The sequence below is a fragment of the Eleutherodactylus coqui genome, chromosome 13, assembly GCF_035609145.1.
Source record: "Eleutherodactylus coqui strain aEleCoq1 chromosome 13, aEleCoq1.hap1, whole genome shotgun sequence".
Taxonomy (NCBI): domain Eukaryota; kingdom Metazoa; phylum Chordata; class Amphibia; order Anura; family Eleutherodactylidae; genus Eleutherodactylus; species Eleutherodactylus coqui.
This window is the reverse complement of record NC_089849.1, coordinates 122558450-122574292: the sequence shown is the minus strand read 5'-3', so window position 1 is coordinate 122574292 and position 15843 is coordinate 122558450. Positions and strand designations below refer to the sequence as shown.

Below are 15843 nucleotides of genomic sequence, written 5' to 3'. Positions count from 1 at the left end.
AAGAGAAGTCGCTTACTACACCTGACACCTGCGAGCAATAGCTGCAATCGGCCGATTCCAGCTATTAACCCTTTAAATGCCCTGAACAATGTTGAGATCGAGGGAGCCGTGCAGGTGTCATGGCAGGCGGGGGCCTTCTGAAAGGCCCCAGATCTGCCTTAGGAGACTGCCTATCAAGCCATCCCCGTGGGGCGGCTTGATAGGCTGCCTGTCAAATAACAGCATGACGTAATGCTATAGCATCACATCATACTGCAGGAGCGATCAAAGCATCGCATGTTGTAGTCCCCCAGGGGGACTTAAAAGTAAAGTAAAAATAACAGCAATAAAGTTTTGGGGCTTTTTTTTTTTTTTTACAATTAATAAAAGAGTAATAAAAGTTTAAATCGCCCTCCTTTTGCCATATAATAAAAAAAATAATCTAAATCATAAAAGAAAAATACATATTTGGTATCGCCGCGTCCGGAAAAGTCCGATCTATCAAAGTAATGCATTATTCACCCCGCATGGTGAACGTAGTCCAAAATAAAACTAAAGAACGCCACAAATGCAGTTTTTCAGTCACCCTGTCTCCCAGAAAAAACGCAATAAAAAGCGATCAAAAAGTCGTATGTATTCCGAATTGGTACTAACGGAAACTACAGGACATCCCGCAGAAAATGAGCCGTCGCTGAACTACGTTGACTGAAAAATCAAAGTTATTGCGCGCAGAAGATGGCGGCAGAAAATAATTTTTTTTTTTAAATGTCTTTGAAAAAAAGAGAGTAGTACAGTAAAAGAAAAAAAAACCAAAAACCTATACAAGTTTGATATCGTAGTAATCGTACCGACCCGTAGAATAAAGTTATCAGGTCATTTTTGTTGCAGTTTGTGCGCCGTAGAAACAAGACGCACTGAAAGATGGCGGAATGTGTTTTTTTTTCCATTTTACTCCAGTTTTTCAGTGCATTATATGGTACTTTATATAGCACCATTGGAAACTACAACTCGTCCCGCAAAAAACAAGCCCTCATACAGCGACGTCGATGGATAAATAGAGGAGTTATGATTTTTTTTAAAGAGGAGAGGAAAAAAAGAAATAAAAAGGGGTCCGCGTCATTGAGGGGTTAACCCCTCACCCTTTATGACAACACCCATTGCAGACACAAGTACTTCCTAGGGAGGGACAATTGAGTGTAAACGTTTTCGTCTAAATGCCATGTCTCCGTTGGCCAAAATGATCAGCCTGAAGTGCTTGACAGAGGTAAGAGGGTTTGGCCGGACTGTTCCAGAAGGGCATCGATGCCCCTCGGCCCTGGTAGCTAGGATTAGGGTTGGAGGAGGCTTGTCCTGCGATCTGCAGGCTTCTTCGGCACACATTTCATTCAGTTTAACAATGTGCTTCTTGCCTCTGAACGGAGTTCTCTCTGTGACCTCCAGATCTTGAGGACCTGCTGGCATCTACAATAATGGTTTCTTCTGCTTCTGGTGCCACTACAGAATGAAGGAAGAACAATGTCCTGATTTATGTGGAGCTCAGACAGCCTTTGGTAAACATGATGGAGTTAGTTGTAAGAGGGTTTTATCATCTAGTATTCTCATAAAGGGTTCTCTGATGGATATAGCCTGTATTTTGTGTATACAACGTAGTAGAGCCCAACAGGGCTGTAATTATTCTCTACACTCATTAGCAGGTCTAATTGTAAACACCGCCTTGATAAGCCTGCTGACTAATCTTCTGTTAAAGGAGTCCCCAAAGAAAACCAGGTATGGCCGACGCCTGAACCTTCAGTGTTCTGCGGTGGAGACTTCTGTCCCGTCCTTGTAGGAACTGGAGAATGGATGATATGTGTAGCTCTTGTCGGTGTGGGTCCTCTGAACCGGTCCAGGTGCAAAATTTGGACCAACGTCGAAGTATTTCATCTTTGGTGGCCATTCTCCATGTTCTACTCTCGAGTGTATGGCCCAGATGAAATGGGCTGAATTTTCCACCCAGGTGAATATTTTTGGTTTGACTTTGTTCCCTCTTGATGACAAAGAAATGGAACTGTTTAGTTAGAAATTTTTCTATGGCGATTTTGAAGATAATCTTCCAGTTGCTTCATGGATTCAAATCATGTCCTATGAGGAACTGTTAAAACATCTGGGAATGTCAACACAGAAGGCTGAGAGGAGACTTAATAGCTGTCTACAAATATCTGAAGGGCTGTCACAGTGCAGAGGGATCAGCCCTATTCTCATCTGCACAAGGAAAGACTAGAAGCAATGGGATGCAACTAAAAGGGAGGAGACACAGATATTAGACAGTGAGGGGGATCAATGAGTGGAACAGTTTACCACAGGAGGTGGTGAGTTCTTCAATGGAAGTCTTCAAACAAAGGCTGGACAAATATCTGTCTGGGATGATTTAGTGAATCCTGCACTGAGCAGGCGGTTGCTCCAGATGACCCTGGAGGACCTTCCAACTCTACCATTCTAGGATTCCCATGCTCTATCAGCTATCGATAGATTGAGGACCTGCTGGCAATGGTTTAGGACCAGTTGCTGCTGCCGACCCCATTGAAAGCAGTGGTTTTTAGGTAACTCCCGCAGCAGGATTTTCAGGGAAGGGCTTGAAATCTAAGCTCTTCCTTGAAAAATCATCCCTATCTGGTAAAAAAAAAAAAACAAACAAAAAAAAATAAAAAATTACTCACCTCTCCACCGCGTCCTCCAACTGGTTTCCCTGCACTGCTGTCCAGCACCTTAGCTAATAGCTAAGCGCTGCCTGTAATTGGCTGAGCGCTCAGCACAGCCCTTTCAGGAGGTGGAGATTTTTAAATCCCCGCCTGCTTAAAAGTGCGGGGGAGCCAGCAGCAGGACGCATCTGAGCGGCAGAGAGGTGAGTAAAGAATTTTTTAGTTTTTTTTTTACCAGCTAGGGATGATTTTCAGGGAAGGGCTTATATTTCAAGCCCTTCCCCGAAAATCATGCTACGGGGGTTGCCTTAAAAACCACTGCTTTCAATAGGGCCGGCAGCAGCAGTGCCGACCCCATTGAAAGCAATGGGATAGCATCCTGGACTTCTGCCACAGCTCTGACAGAGGATTCCTTCATCCCTGCGGGGATGAAGAAAACTCCTGTCGCAGCTGTGGCAGAAGTCAGCGATATACTCCCTATGTTTGTGATGGGGCTTGCACTGCTGCCGCCGGCCCCATTGTAAACACTGAGCGATATCGCAGATTTCTTCTCTGCAATGCGAAGTTCTACTGAAACATCGCAAATGAGTAGAAAAGAGTGAAAATCATTGGTTTCATAATCATCGCAGGGAAAACATCGCAAGTGGGTGTGAGCCCTTATAGGGACGGCCCCACGCTGGAACCCAGGGGCCACATGCACTTTTCGTAGGTGGATACAGGGAACATCTAAAAACAGGCGGTAACAACTACAGGCGGCATTGGCGATGGCAGAAGCAACTCCGATATACAAGTAGTACACCAAATACTTAACAGAATCAGGATGACAACAGGAAGTGTGGACTCCACCAACTTCACCACAAGAGACGAATAATCAGCAGAGGCTGGAATATATAACCCCCCCCCCCTCAAAGAGACAGACCACCGAGGGAAATCTCACCATACGACCCTGAAAGACCCTCTGTCAACAACAGGGAAACCGAAGGGGATAACAAACATACAACCACTAAAATATCATAACATGGCTCAGACTGACCTAGTGACGCCAGGCCGCTTCCGCCTAACGGCCGGGATGCTGCGGTTCTGTCGGGGCTGTTGAGCCAAGATAGAAACTTCAGTTGCTCTTAGCACTGAAGGTCTGACTCCAACAGGTCTGCTGGAAGCCTATTCGTCAGAGAGGGAAGACGGTCCAATTTCTGGAGATCCAGCCTAGCTTCCCCTAACAGGTCTTGTACAAACTGTAGACTCACTGGTCTGCCATCGTAAGGTTTGAGAGCCGATTCATCCAGGATGACTATGGAACCCCAGTGTTTGTATGGATAATTCCTTGAAGAGGCCTTCCAAACTTTTTTTTAAGAGGTCAGCCTTTTGATCAATTAGGTCCCTGAGCTGAGAACAATCTTCAAAACAGTCGAGTAGTGAGTTTCACTACCATACCCACTTGTATAACAATTTTTTGAATTTCTTCTCAGGAGGAAGAATCTTCCTCAAAAGGTAATCTAGTTTTCAATTCCCTAGAGACCATAAGATGCTTTTCTACCTTCTTCAATTCACCAAGGAGGAGCTCTTTGAGATTGGATGGACCGTGGCCTGTTTACTTCTTCCATGTCCATAGTCGGGACATATTTTCTAAATCGAGGTACAGGGTGGCCTCAGAAAAGTAGCCTGCCATCAAATGCTTATGGAAAAAAAAAATAAATCTGTCTGTGTTGCCATACCAACCAATCACTGCGCAGCTTTCATTTCTTATACCATTGAGGTAAGATGAAATCTGCACTGTGATAGGTTGCTACGGACAACAAAGATCCTCTTTTAGACGGCTTTCCTATAAGTGTGCTGCTGGCCGATTTTGCCTGGTCTACATTGTGACGTCAGAGTATACGTCAATCTCATCTTCTGAGTCTAGCACTTCCAGATCTTCCACCTCATTGGAGGGGGAGCCGTGTTACCCTGGCGCATTGTTTAGTTAGTTCGCTGGTTGTAGAGGAGCAGACATCGGACACTTCACTCACTGAAGCTTGAACTTCTCCTCCTCCAATGGATCTGACATCTTGGTGTGATGAACGTTCCCCCTCCATGATCTGGACTATGCAAGAAGGACAAAGCATCATCTTGTAGGCCATGAAGGTGGCAGAGGAGTATACCCCCCCTCTAACCCATCATCACCAACCCCACAATGTGATCATAGGATGCTGAGGAGTTGCTTTCGGCAGCAGGGTCAACCACAAGGGTCTAACAACGCCCCCACGTGTGCCATCTCAGTACACCTATTGGGCACCTAGAGTGCGGCATTGTATTATACAAGTCACCCACTAGCGTTTCTAAAACCAGGCACCCCTTACACTCCATCGTGGCTGATCAGAACCACGGACAATGTCATACTTGTTTAAGCGAGATTTATCGGGTCCGTGGCGTGTTTTTCATGCTACGGATCTGATTGACATCAACTGAATTAAAAAATAAAAATTCTCATATTTAGGTCAAACTTATCTGGAGCATGCAGTATTTTGAAAAACATGAGACGGACCCAAATAATGCCGAAATGTAGAAAAACACTCAAGAAAAACAAACATTGTCAGTAGTGCAGTACAAGCAGCGCCCACAGCGCCAGGGAACATGAAATGTAATATTATATGGATGCCGGCGGCACTCAGGACAAGGGGCATCGTCCACAAGTAGCTGAGGCCGGGATGCAACAAGCGCAGGGCGCTCATGTAAATATATAAATGATCTAAAAGTCAGTCTGCAGAGACAAAGCCCTGGAGCCGTCAGGGTTACGGAAGCAGTTCATGAAAACTAGAACTTCTGGCAGATGGGGATGAAATAAGGAAAAAAGTGCGGAGCTACAAAACACGGAACGGTCTGCAGTGTGAGAGGCTATAAGAGCGGTCTGAGGAGGTAGTCAGTACCCTGCGCAACCGCCAAGCATTAAAGAGAAACCACACAGGCATCCAACATGCCTCCCACGGGAAGAGCTCTTCCTCTACAGCCCATGATTAGCAGATACTTACCCTCAGACTTTGGTTGGTCATCCATCCTGGAAGGTGATGGCAATTGGGGAGTTTTCTTAAAACCTAAAAGAAAGAGACGGAAAGCAGTTAGGAGGCCGGAGAGCGGCGGGGGACAGAGGCCGGAGAGCGTAGGGGGACGTCGGCGGAGACAGAGGCCAGAGAGCGGCGGGGGACAGAGGCCGGAGAGCGGCGGGGGACGTGGGCGGGGAGCGGCGGGGGACGTGGGCGGGGAGCGGCAGGGGACAGAGGCCAGAGAGCGGCGGGGGACGTCGGCGGGGACAGAGGCCGGAGAGCGGCGGGGGACGTCGGCGGGGACAGAGGCCGGAGAGCGGCGGGGGAAGAGGCCGGAGAGCGGCGGGGGACAGAGGCCGGAGAGCGGCGGGGGACAGAGGCCGGAGAGCGGCGGGGTACATCGGCGGGGACAGAGGCCGGAGAGCGGCGGGGGACGTCGGCGGGGACAGAGGCCGGAGAGCGGCGGGGGACGTCGGCGGGGACAGAGGCCGGAGAGCGGCGGGGGACGTCGGCGGGGACAGAGGCCGGAGAGCGGCGGGGGACGTCGGCGGGGACAGAGGCCGGAGAGCGGCGGGGGACGTCGGCGGGGACAGAGGCCGGAGAGCGGCGGGGGACGTCGGCGGGGACAGAGGCCGGAGAGCGGCGGGGGACGTCGGCGGGGACAGAGGCCGGAGAGCGGCGGGGGACGTCGGCGGGGACAGAGGCCGGAGAGCGGCGGGGGACGTCGGCGGGGACAGAGGCCGGAGAGCGGCGGGGGACGTCGGCGGGGACAGAGGCCGGAGAGCGGCGGGGGACGTCGGCGGGGACAGAGGCCGGAGAGCGGCGGGGGACGTCGGCGGGGACAGAGGCCGGAGAGCGGCGGGGGACGTCGGCGGGGACAGAGTCCGGAGAGCCGCGGGGGACGTCGGCGGGGACAGAGTCCGGAGAGCCGCGGGGAGGCGGTGGATGTTCCCAGGGACAGATGGTCTCATCTGATGGGCAACTTAAAGGGGGTGTCCGGACATGGTTTCTTAAACACGCGTTACTCAAACAATAGTCCCCGGGGCCCTGCAGCTCCAATGATGCAACGCTGTCCTCTGCACCCCGTCTGTCACAGGCTGCTGCAGCCAATCAGTGGAGGTCTGGGACCGGCTGCTTCTGTAAACACAAGTGAGGCGGCAGTGGGTGGGGGAGGGGTAAACCGCCGCCGCACGTCATTGTGACGGGTGAGACTGGTTAATGAGTGCTCAAACACACGAAAACGTGGCAGACAGCACTTGAAAATCGTGGCGTTTGAACCATCGTCCGCCAAGCCCAACTGAAACCAATGGAGGCGCTGCACCACATTTATCGCAACGTTTTTAACGCCGTGCTGAACGCTGTAAGAAGCGGTGAGTGCGAGAGCGACCGTACGGACACACGGGGCAGCTGCCACCGAACATCACAGGAGACCCGGTTAAGTTTGGGCTTTTTGCACTTGCTGGTTGCAGTAACTTGTGGGCGCCACCAAGTGGCAGGCTGCAGTCCTACAACTACCATACCGCACCAACTAACGGCTGCCCTCCCCCATAGCGGTGTGTACAGGGACCACAGAGGGAGCACTACACCAGCCGCACTGACAGGAGGGTTTACTGAGTCTGGGGCGCACATCACCTACCGGCACCCTGCTGCCCCCCGGCGGGCTCCGCGGCCCCCGCAGCCCAATGCACGTCAGCTAGCGTCTAGAGTGGAGTGGGATAAAAGAGGTCTGACGTCAGTGGGTCAGGTGACATTCCACGGTCACATGACTGGGGCAGAGGCGGGCTGTGAAGAGACAGTCCCCGGAGGTCTGTTATAGGCAACTGCAACATGTCGTATGCAGCAGAGCTGAGTGTGTCTTCTGTATAGTTCCCTAGTGATGCACACACCGGGGAGAGAGACAACCTCAGACTCTGCCGGCACCGCCGGATCTGACTCCCCCCTCACGTGACCGATCACATGCTCATGACGTCACATAAGGTCCTTTTCGCCAAGGGAGTCGAATCAGACAAGCCAAACAACCAATCAGGTTGCTTGAATTGTGAATCAGAACCAATGAGGTTGCTGAATTTGCTCCATAGTGCCGAACTTGAGTGTAATATAGATATATGCAGGAGAGGGGAAGGTGAGAGAGGGGGCGGGCCGTAATGGTGAGGGAGGGGGCGGGCCGTAAAGGTGAGGGAGGGGGCGGGCCGTAAAGGTGAGGGAGGGGGCGGGCCGTAAAGGTGAGAGAGGGGGCGGACCGTAAAGGTGAGAGAGGGGGCGGGCCGTAATGGTGAGGGAGGGGGCGGACCGTAATGGTGAGGGAGGGGGCGGGCCGTAAAGGTGAGACAGGGGGCGGGCCGTAAAGGTGAGACAGGGGGCGGGCCGTAAAGGTGAGACAGGGGGCGGGCCGTAAAGTTGAGACAGGGGGCGGGCCGTAAAGGTGAGACAGGGGGCGGGCCGTAAAGGTGAGACAGGGGGCGGGCCGTAAAGGTGAGACAGGGGGCAGGCCGTAAAGGTGAGAGAGGGGGCGGGCAGATGATGTTCTGGGGAACACGCTGAGTGCACTGTAACATAACGGCAGGTGTCGGCGCCTCGTCCTGCTGCAGCAGCATGTAAGGCACTAGAAGGATGGATCAGCAGCACAGCTGGGATCCCATCTAATCGTGGGACGTGGGGTCGGTAACCTCCTCCTGTGCTGGTGGGCCGGGAACAAGTCCCATCGTATAGTGGAGCCACAGCTGTCATATAATCCCCAACTGCCGCCGTGCTGCTGAGCTCAGCCATTAACCCCTTCCTGACAGCCACTGTCCACGTACGGCATGCAGTAGCCGGGGGCTCAGCCGCGGTCCTGCTCCAAGCCTAGGGTCGCCACTTATGTTATGAAAAAATACCGGCCACGGTAAAAAGGGGCGGGACTTGGGGCGTGGCTTATCGCTGCATTTATTCCCTCCTTTATCTCCTGGATCCAGGCCAGCGTGTTCTCGCGAGTAGATGATGTTTAGTGTGATTCACATGTCATCTACTCACGAGTACACGCTGCAGACGCTCGCATCGCATGCAATCTACACATATATAATTATATACAGGAGATCCCCAGGTTACCCCAGCATGGTCCATATCACTATATACACGAGATATAACTCCCCTGTATATAGTGATGCTGATGTAAGGTAGATATGTCCTGTATGTAATTATATGTACAGCTGATATAACGTATACCACCTAAACATACAAGATTACATGAAGTACATGGTGCATACCTCGTACCGCATGTACTGCTCCTCCGCTCCCCTCCTCGGGTCCCGACACTGTCACTGCAGGGCCAGCTGGACATCCACCCTGACCACACATCGCACACACAACTCCACTACATCCATTCTGATCCCCCCCCCCACACACACAGCTCCGCTACATCCATGCGGATCCCCAGACATCACACACACAGCTCCACTACATCCATTCTGACCCCCACACACATCACACACACACAGCACCACTACATCCACCCTGACCCCCACACATCGCACACACAACTCCGCTATATCCAGTCTGATCTCCACACATCACACACAGCTCCGCTACATCCATTCTGATCTCCACACATCACACACACAGCTCTGCTACATCCATCCTGATCCCCAGACATCACACACACACAACTCCGCTACATCCATTCTGATCTCCAGCCTTCACACACACACAGCTCCACTACATCCATTCTGACCCCCACACACATCACATACACACAGCACCATTACATCCATCCTGACGCCCACACATTACACACAGAGCTCTACTACATCCAACCTGACCCCCACACATCACACACAGAGCTCTACTACATCCATCCTGACCCCCAGACAAATAGAAACAAAACAGGAAATATTAAAGAAAGAAAGAAATCAATTTGTAACAAAAAATTGTCATCAATTACAGGCGGATATAAATGTAATAAGACAAAATGCAAATGTTGCAACCATATGGCTCACAAACAAAATACAATAACTAAAGGGGAAGAAACCATATAAAACAAAAAATCACTTGTAAAAGCAAAAATGTGGTATACCTACTAGAATGTCCCTGCGGACAACGCTATGTGGGAAGAACAACAAACTGTCTCAACATAAGAATAAACCAACACAGATACAATGTAGAGAGAGGCTATACAAAACATAGCAACAAGAGTAAAGGGTTAAAACTAATCCCACTAGAAGTAATTAAACTGTACTCCATAACAAAATTAAGGAGAAAAGACAGGGACCGGATCTACCGCCTGAATGCCAAATGGCTTAAACCAGGTCCTAGAAAAATGTAGGCATTTACTTTAAAAATTATTTTTTAATATATAAAAAAATTCCTTACAGATAAACAACATAAAATAGATCAGAAATAATCAATTAACATAAATAAAAATATTGTAAACATTGTTTATAGCTTTAATTGATAGATGTAAGAACAATAGATTTTCATCGTTTCATAGATATTAAATAATTAGTTCACTACAGCCTGGAAAATAAAATGCATACATGCGGCAGTCTAGAGCAGTGGTCCCCAACCTTTTTGGCACCAGGGATCGGCTTCCAGCAAGACCATTTTTACAAGGCCCGGCAGGGTTGAGCGGGACATGGGCGGGGCTTTGGTTATATGGGGTGGGGTTATGAAGGGGGTTGGAGTTTAGTGCATTCTTATTTAATTATGACATTTAGAATGTCCTGGCAGTACACACATAGGGCAGTATATAATCTACCCCCCCCAGCACACACATAGGGCAGCATATAATTTATCTCCCCCCCCCAGTAATAGACAGCCCCCACCCCTCAGTAATTAGCAGCCCCTCCCCCTGTAATAAGTAGCTCCCCCTGAGTAATAAGTAGCCCCCCTCCAGTAATACCCACCCCAGTAATAAGCAGGTCCCCCCCCCCCGTAATAAGCAGGTCCACCCCCCGTAATAAGCAGGTCCACCCCCCCGTAATAGGCAGCCCCTCCCCCCCAGTAATAGGCAGCCCCCCCCAGTAATAGGCAGCGCCCCACCCCCAGTAATAGGCAGCGCCCCCAGTAATAAGCAGCCCCTTCCCCTGTAGTAAGTAGCCCCCCCCAGTAATAAGCAGGTCCCCCCCAGTAATAAGAAGTTCCCCCCAGTAGTAAGTAGCCCCCACCCCCCCAGTAGTAAGTAGCCCCCACCCCCCCCCAGTAATGGGCAGCCCCGCGTAATAGGCAGCCCCCCAGTAATAGGCAGCCCCTTCCCCTGTAATAGGCAGCCCCCCCAGTAATAAGCAGCCCCTTACCCTGTAATAAGTACCCCCCCAGTAATAACCAGCCCCCCCCCCCCCGTAACCAACCCCCCCAGTAATAAGCAGGTCCCCCCCCCAGTAATAGGCAGCCCCTTCCCCTGTAATAGGCAGCCCCCACCCCTGGTAATAGGCAGCCCCCCCCCCCCAGTAGTAAGCAGCCCCCCCCAACCCATATACTTACCTCCTCCCTGCTGTCGCTCTCTGTCTGCTTGCCCTGACGTCAGCCCGGAACGCTTCCTCCCGAGTCCTCTCCTGCGGAACTAATGAGCAGGGGATTCGGGGAGGAGAATCCTGGCTGCACAGACGTCAGTGTGCGCCGGGATCAGCGCGATTACCAGCGGAGAGCTGCGGCGCCCCCGCTGGTAATCGCTTCAGTGGTCAGCGGCGTCCGCACGCCGCGGGCCACAAAACACAAGGCAGCGGGCCGGATTCGGCCCGCAGGCCTTGTGTTTAGAGCAAAATTTTCCCGGCTGTGCCACGGACCGGCGCTAAACACCCAACGGCCCCGCCCCGGCATGCGGCCCGGTGGTTGGGCACCCCTGGTCTAGAAGACCTAACAACACAGTGAATACATAGAAGCTGTAAATGGATGCAGATAGAGAGGAACAATAAAGTTGTTTTAAACTTTGCGTTCCAGAAGAAATCATGTGACAGGTCATGTGAGAGTAAAACCCCTCCCACTAAAAATACGCTCCACCACGAGACTCTCGAGCGTCAGTGTTACGGCACTCTGACCCCCGAGCGCCAGGTGGGGTGCCCTGAACTACCCCGCACCCCACTGTCCCTGCCTAATTGCCTCGGCCCTGGCTAACCCTAGGCGGACAACTGGGCGGCGGTCCCTGCGCTGGCTGACAAGAAGAAACTAACTGATGGGGGGACAGAGTGCCGACAGAGGAGCAGATGGAAAAGAGAAAAACAGAACTTACAAAGCAAAGCAAGGCTGGAGATGGAAGCTGACAGGCAAACTAGAAGGAGACTGACTAGCAACTAGTACTGACTGAGACAGGCTGACTAGATGCAAGCAGAACCAATAACTGGCAGTGAGCTCAGGTCACTGCCACCCTTATAAACAAAAGACTCCGCCCAGGGGTGGAGAGTGGGAGGAGCCACCCCCCCCCCACTACTGCACAAGAGAGGTGGAGGAGTGCGGGCGGCGCCCTACGGGTGGACACGCCCACACTGCCGCACACCAGTTGACCGCGGGACCCTGCGCCGTCCTGCATGCTAACAGTCAGCCGCTGTAAGTAACTGTGTTAGATATATATATATATTGTGTATGTACCCATTAGCTTGAAAAAGACAATTCTACTGTCGAAACGCGTAGCTATTAATAAGAGGATTTTCTTTCACGGCGCGGGTTTTTTGCACTGCACCACATTGGTTCTTTTGCATCGTACCGCAAGTAACCTCAGAATAGTTCCCAAGTGTATGATCCCTGGCTAGCCGGCTGCTGGGACCCCCAGCAATCATTACCGACCCATATAGACAGGTGACTCGGGAAGTGCTACGAAACAGGACAGACCACCAGTCATCACACATTATCACCTAACCTCATAATAGTTCCCAAGTGTATGATCACTGGTCAACCGGCTGCTTGGACTCCCAGCAATTATTATGGGAGTCATTTGGACAGGTGACTCGGAGAGTGCCATGATACCGGACAGACCGCCAGCGATCATACATTATCACCTATCCTCAGAATAGTTCCTAAGTGTATGATCCCTGGCTAGCCGGCTGCTGGAACTCCCAGCAATCATTACCGACCCATATAGACAGGTGACTCGGGGAGTGCCATGATACCGGACAGACCACCAGTGATCACAGACTATCACCTATCCTCAGAATAGTTCCCAAGTGTATGATCCCTGGCTAGTCGGCTGCTGGGACCCCCAGCAATTATTACCACCCCATGTAAACAGATGACTCGGGATCACACATAATCACCTATCCTCGGTTATGTAGCGGGGCTCTCCATGAACATTGGTGTCTCCTGGAGTCTTTATTCCACAAGAAGATATAAAATTCTGTTTGCCAAGTAGAAAATCCATTTTGCTCTTAATTTCACGGAGTTTAGAGAAAACTACTGCATTATAAGTTCCTGGCCTATGGTGGGTTGTGAGCTACAGGTTTCCAGTGTTTCTTCATGACACACTGGGATTACATATAAAAAGAAGTACAATTTAAGGGGGTTTCTATTTTTAAAACATGACTGTCAACCAAAATTTTGTGAAACACTTTCTGGCATGCGGTAAATATCTGGCGCTTGGTCCTTGGCTTTAATCCCGGCTGATAACAAAACAATGGTGCGGGATTAAAGCTTCTGCTCCCGCAATCAAGCAGAAGCAAGTCGGGTTGTCAGCTGTCAGACACAGCGGAGGATTTGGAGGAGAAGGCAGAAGCAGTTTTTACCCACTTGTGCCTTCTCCTTTCCCGGGTACATAGCACTCAATGAGTGCTATGTACTAAGAGGTGAAAGTGTTTTTTACACTACGTGAGCCGGCGGTAGCGTAACTGCCGGGAGCCCCGTTACAGCAAAGCTGCAGGGTCCTAGCAGACCCTGATCAGCTCTGCCAGTGATTATTGGCACTACAGGGGGATGTTTTCCCCTGTAACTGGGGCTCCTATGTATGCGGCTCCTATATATGCCCCAGCTACTGTCGAAAAGTGTCAGATGTTATAGTAATGATATTTGTATGCTATATATCATATATTACCTCGTCATGTGTTTCTTATATAAACTAAGGTTAAAAAAAAAAAATATATATATATATATATATATATATATATATTGTGAGGGATTAGCGTCTAGGATCGGTAGCAACCTGGGCATAGGCAGTCAGAGACAGTGACACTTGCGGTAAAGTCTTTAGTCCAGGCGTTGCCTGGGTTTATTTCCAAGCAACAAAAGCAAAATACAGGCCTTAACATCAGGCAAACATGACGTAAATCCTGCTCGTCTGAGCACTTACTATACATGTAGCGTCCCTGTCTACACACTGGTAATCAAAATAGCTCCTGCACACAGCCAGCCAGGACTCTCAGACCTGCAGAGGTCTCAGCTCTCCTCTAGGCCCTGTAGGCCCAGGCTTTATATGGCCTGGTACCAGCCTCACCTGGTACGTGGGAGTGACCATCCCACCCTTCACTCTGGTCACTCCAGAAAAGCCGGCCCGGATTATGTGGCTTGGAGCCACTTACATACTACAACGTGTTAGTGGCTTAATGCTACTAACACTATACTGCCGGCTTCCTCCACCGAGCCCAGGCTGCTCGGTGGCACGTATCTGCCCAAGCGCTCCCCAAGGCAGCATAGGAGAGTATCCTAGGTGACACATACCTGCCCTCCAGCACCTTGCCGGTCACCGTCTCACAATATATACACATACACACACACACGCACACTGTTATATCTACCCTCTTAGTAAAAAGCTAGCAGTTAAACGTGTTCGTGTGCAACATCAGAATGTGCTAGAATCGTGTGTATGTATCCTATACATGATTCTCACAGAGCAGTTGTGTATTCTGATTGGATAAGCTGATCCCTTACAGATAACATTACTGTATACCACTGTAAATTCTTTCACTTTTGATACTTTGCTAACATGTGAATTACCATATTATCGTATTAACTAATCCTGTACGAGCACAATATCTCTTTTTGTACACTCCTACCTACTCCGGCCTGACACAGAGCATTGTGTCAATCTAATACCTTCTGTGCACAAAACCTCTGAATACCTAATTTGGCCCACACAGTGAATTTAGAGGAGCCCTATTGACTTCGACAACACAGATTAAAAAAAAGACCATGTGAAGGTCCCCCAAAGGTCCTACATGACATCATGGGGACATAGATACCCTGGGTAGTTACAAAGGTAAGTTTAAAAAAATTACAGAATAAAATAAAAATATATGCATAAAATGGAAAAAGACCCAAAGCCAATGCCAACCAAAACCGTTGCTGTATGCATCCTGTAATTAGAGGAGCTCCAATGACTCAGACAACAATTCTGGCACTTCCGAACAGGGATGAATTGTCTGCAACCACAGATCCAACCAACTGGCACTCGGGCTAGCAGACATGGAAATCAGAAACCAGCTACAGCAATAAGGTAGGATATATATATATTATTCCTACTCCTCATTGTACGTTCTGCTGGTTCTAGTGCTGTGAGTCGGGTTGAGTGGATCCTAACGGGTTCCTCCTTTTTTAATCAGCTCATCTATAAGACAAAGAACCCTATGCGACTTCAGGGTGAAGTCACACGAACGTATATCGGCTCGGTTTTCACGCCGAGCCGATATACGTTGTCCTCGTGTGCAGGGGGGGGAGGATGGAAGAGCCAAGTGCAGGAACTGAGCTCCCACCCCCCTCTCTGCCTTCTCTCCGCTCCTCTGCACTATTTGCAATGGGGAGAGGTGGGACGGGGGCGGGGCTAATTCTTGGAACTTAGCCCCGCCCCCGCCCCGCCTCTTCCCATTACAAACAGTGCAGAGGGGCGGGGAGGAGGCGGAGCGGGGTTCGGGAGCTCAGACAGACCGTAAAGAGTTTCTCTCTAGCCATAAATAACGCTAAAGGTAAAATTGATGATAATGATGAAGATAAGATGTTCACAGCAGAAGAGATACTGCAGACTGGTGCAGGTAGAGACAAATAGAAAAAAAAGTGATGGTAATTGGGAAGGGTTTAGATGAGGTTTGAAAAATGTGTTAGAAGATAATGAAGGAATTTCGGCTGATAGACGATTGCTCAAGTTTGCAGAGACCTGGTGAAGAATGTTTAACCCCTTAATGACGCGGCCCTTTTTTTAATTCCATTTTCGTTTTTTCCTCCCCCCTTTAAAAAAAATCGTAACTCCTTTATTTATCCATCGACGTCGCTGTATGAGGGCT

The 15843-nt window shown here is 50.1% G+C and overlaps 1 protein-coding gene across 1 annotated transcript in view; it reads right to left on the bottom strand.

Annotated features, from left to right (window-relative positions):
* Positions 1-7589, bottom strand: part of LOC136587444 (zinc finger protein 665-like) — a 49042-nt gene extending 41453 nt beyond the window's left edge. Inside the window, exons 1-2 of the mRNA XM_066586013.1 lie at positions 7314-7589; positions 5666-5728 (exon numbers count right to left, since the gene is read on the bottom strand). Of these exons, the coding sequence (XP_066442110.1) occupies positions 5666-5690 (25 nt within the window). The 5' untranslated portion in view covers positions 5691-5728; positions 7314-7589. The remainder of the gene's footprint in view (positions 1-5665; positions 5729-7313) is intronic.
* Positions 7590-15843: the final 8254 nt, after the last annotated feature.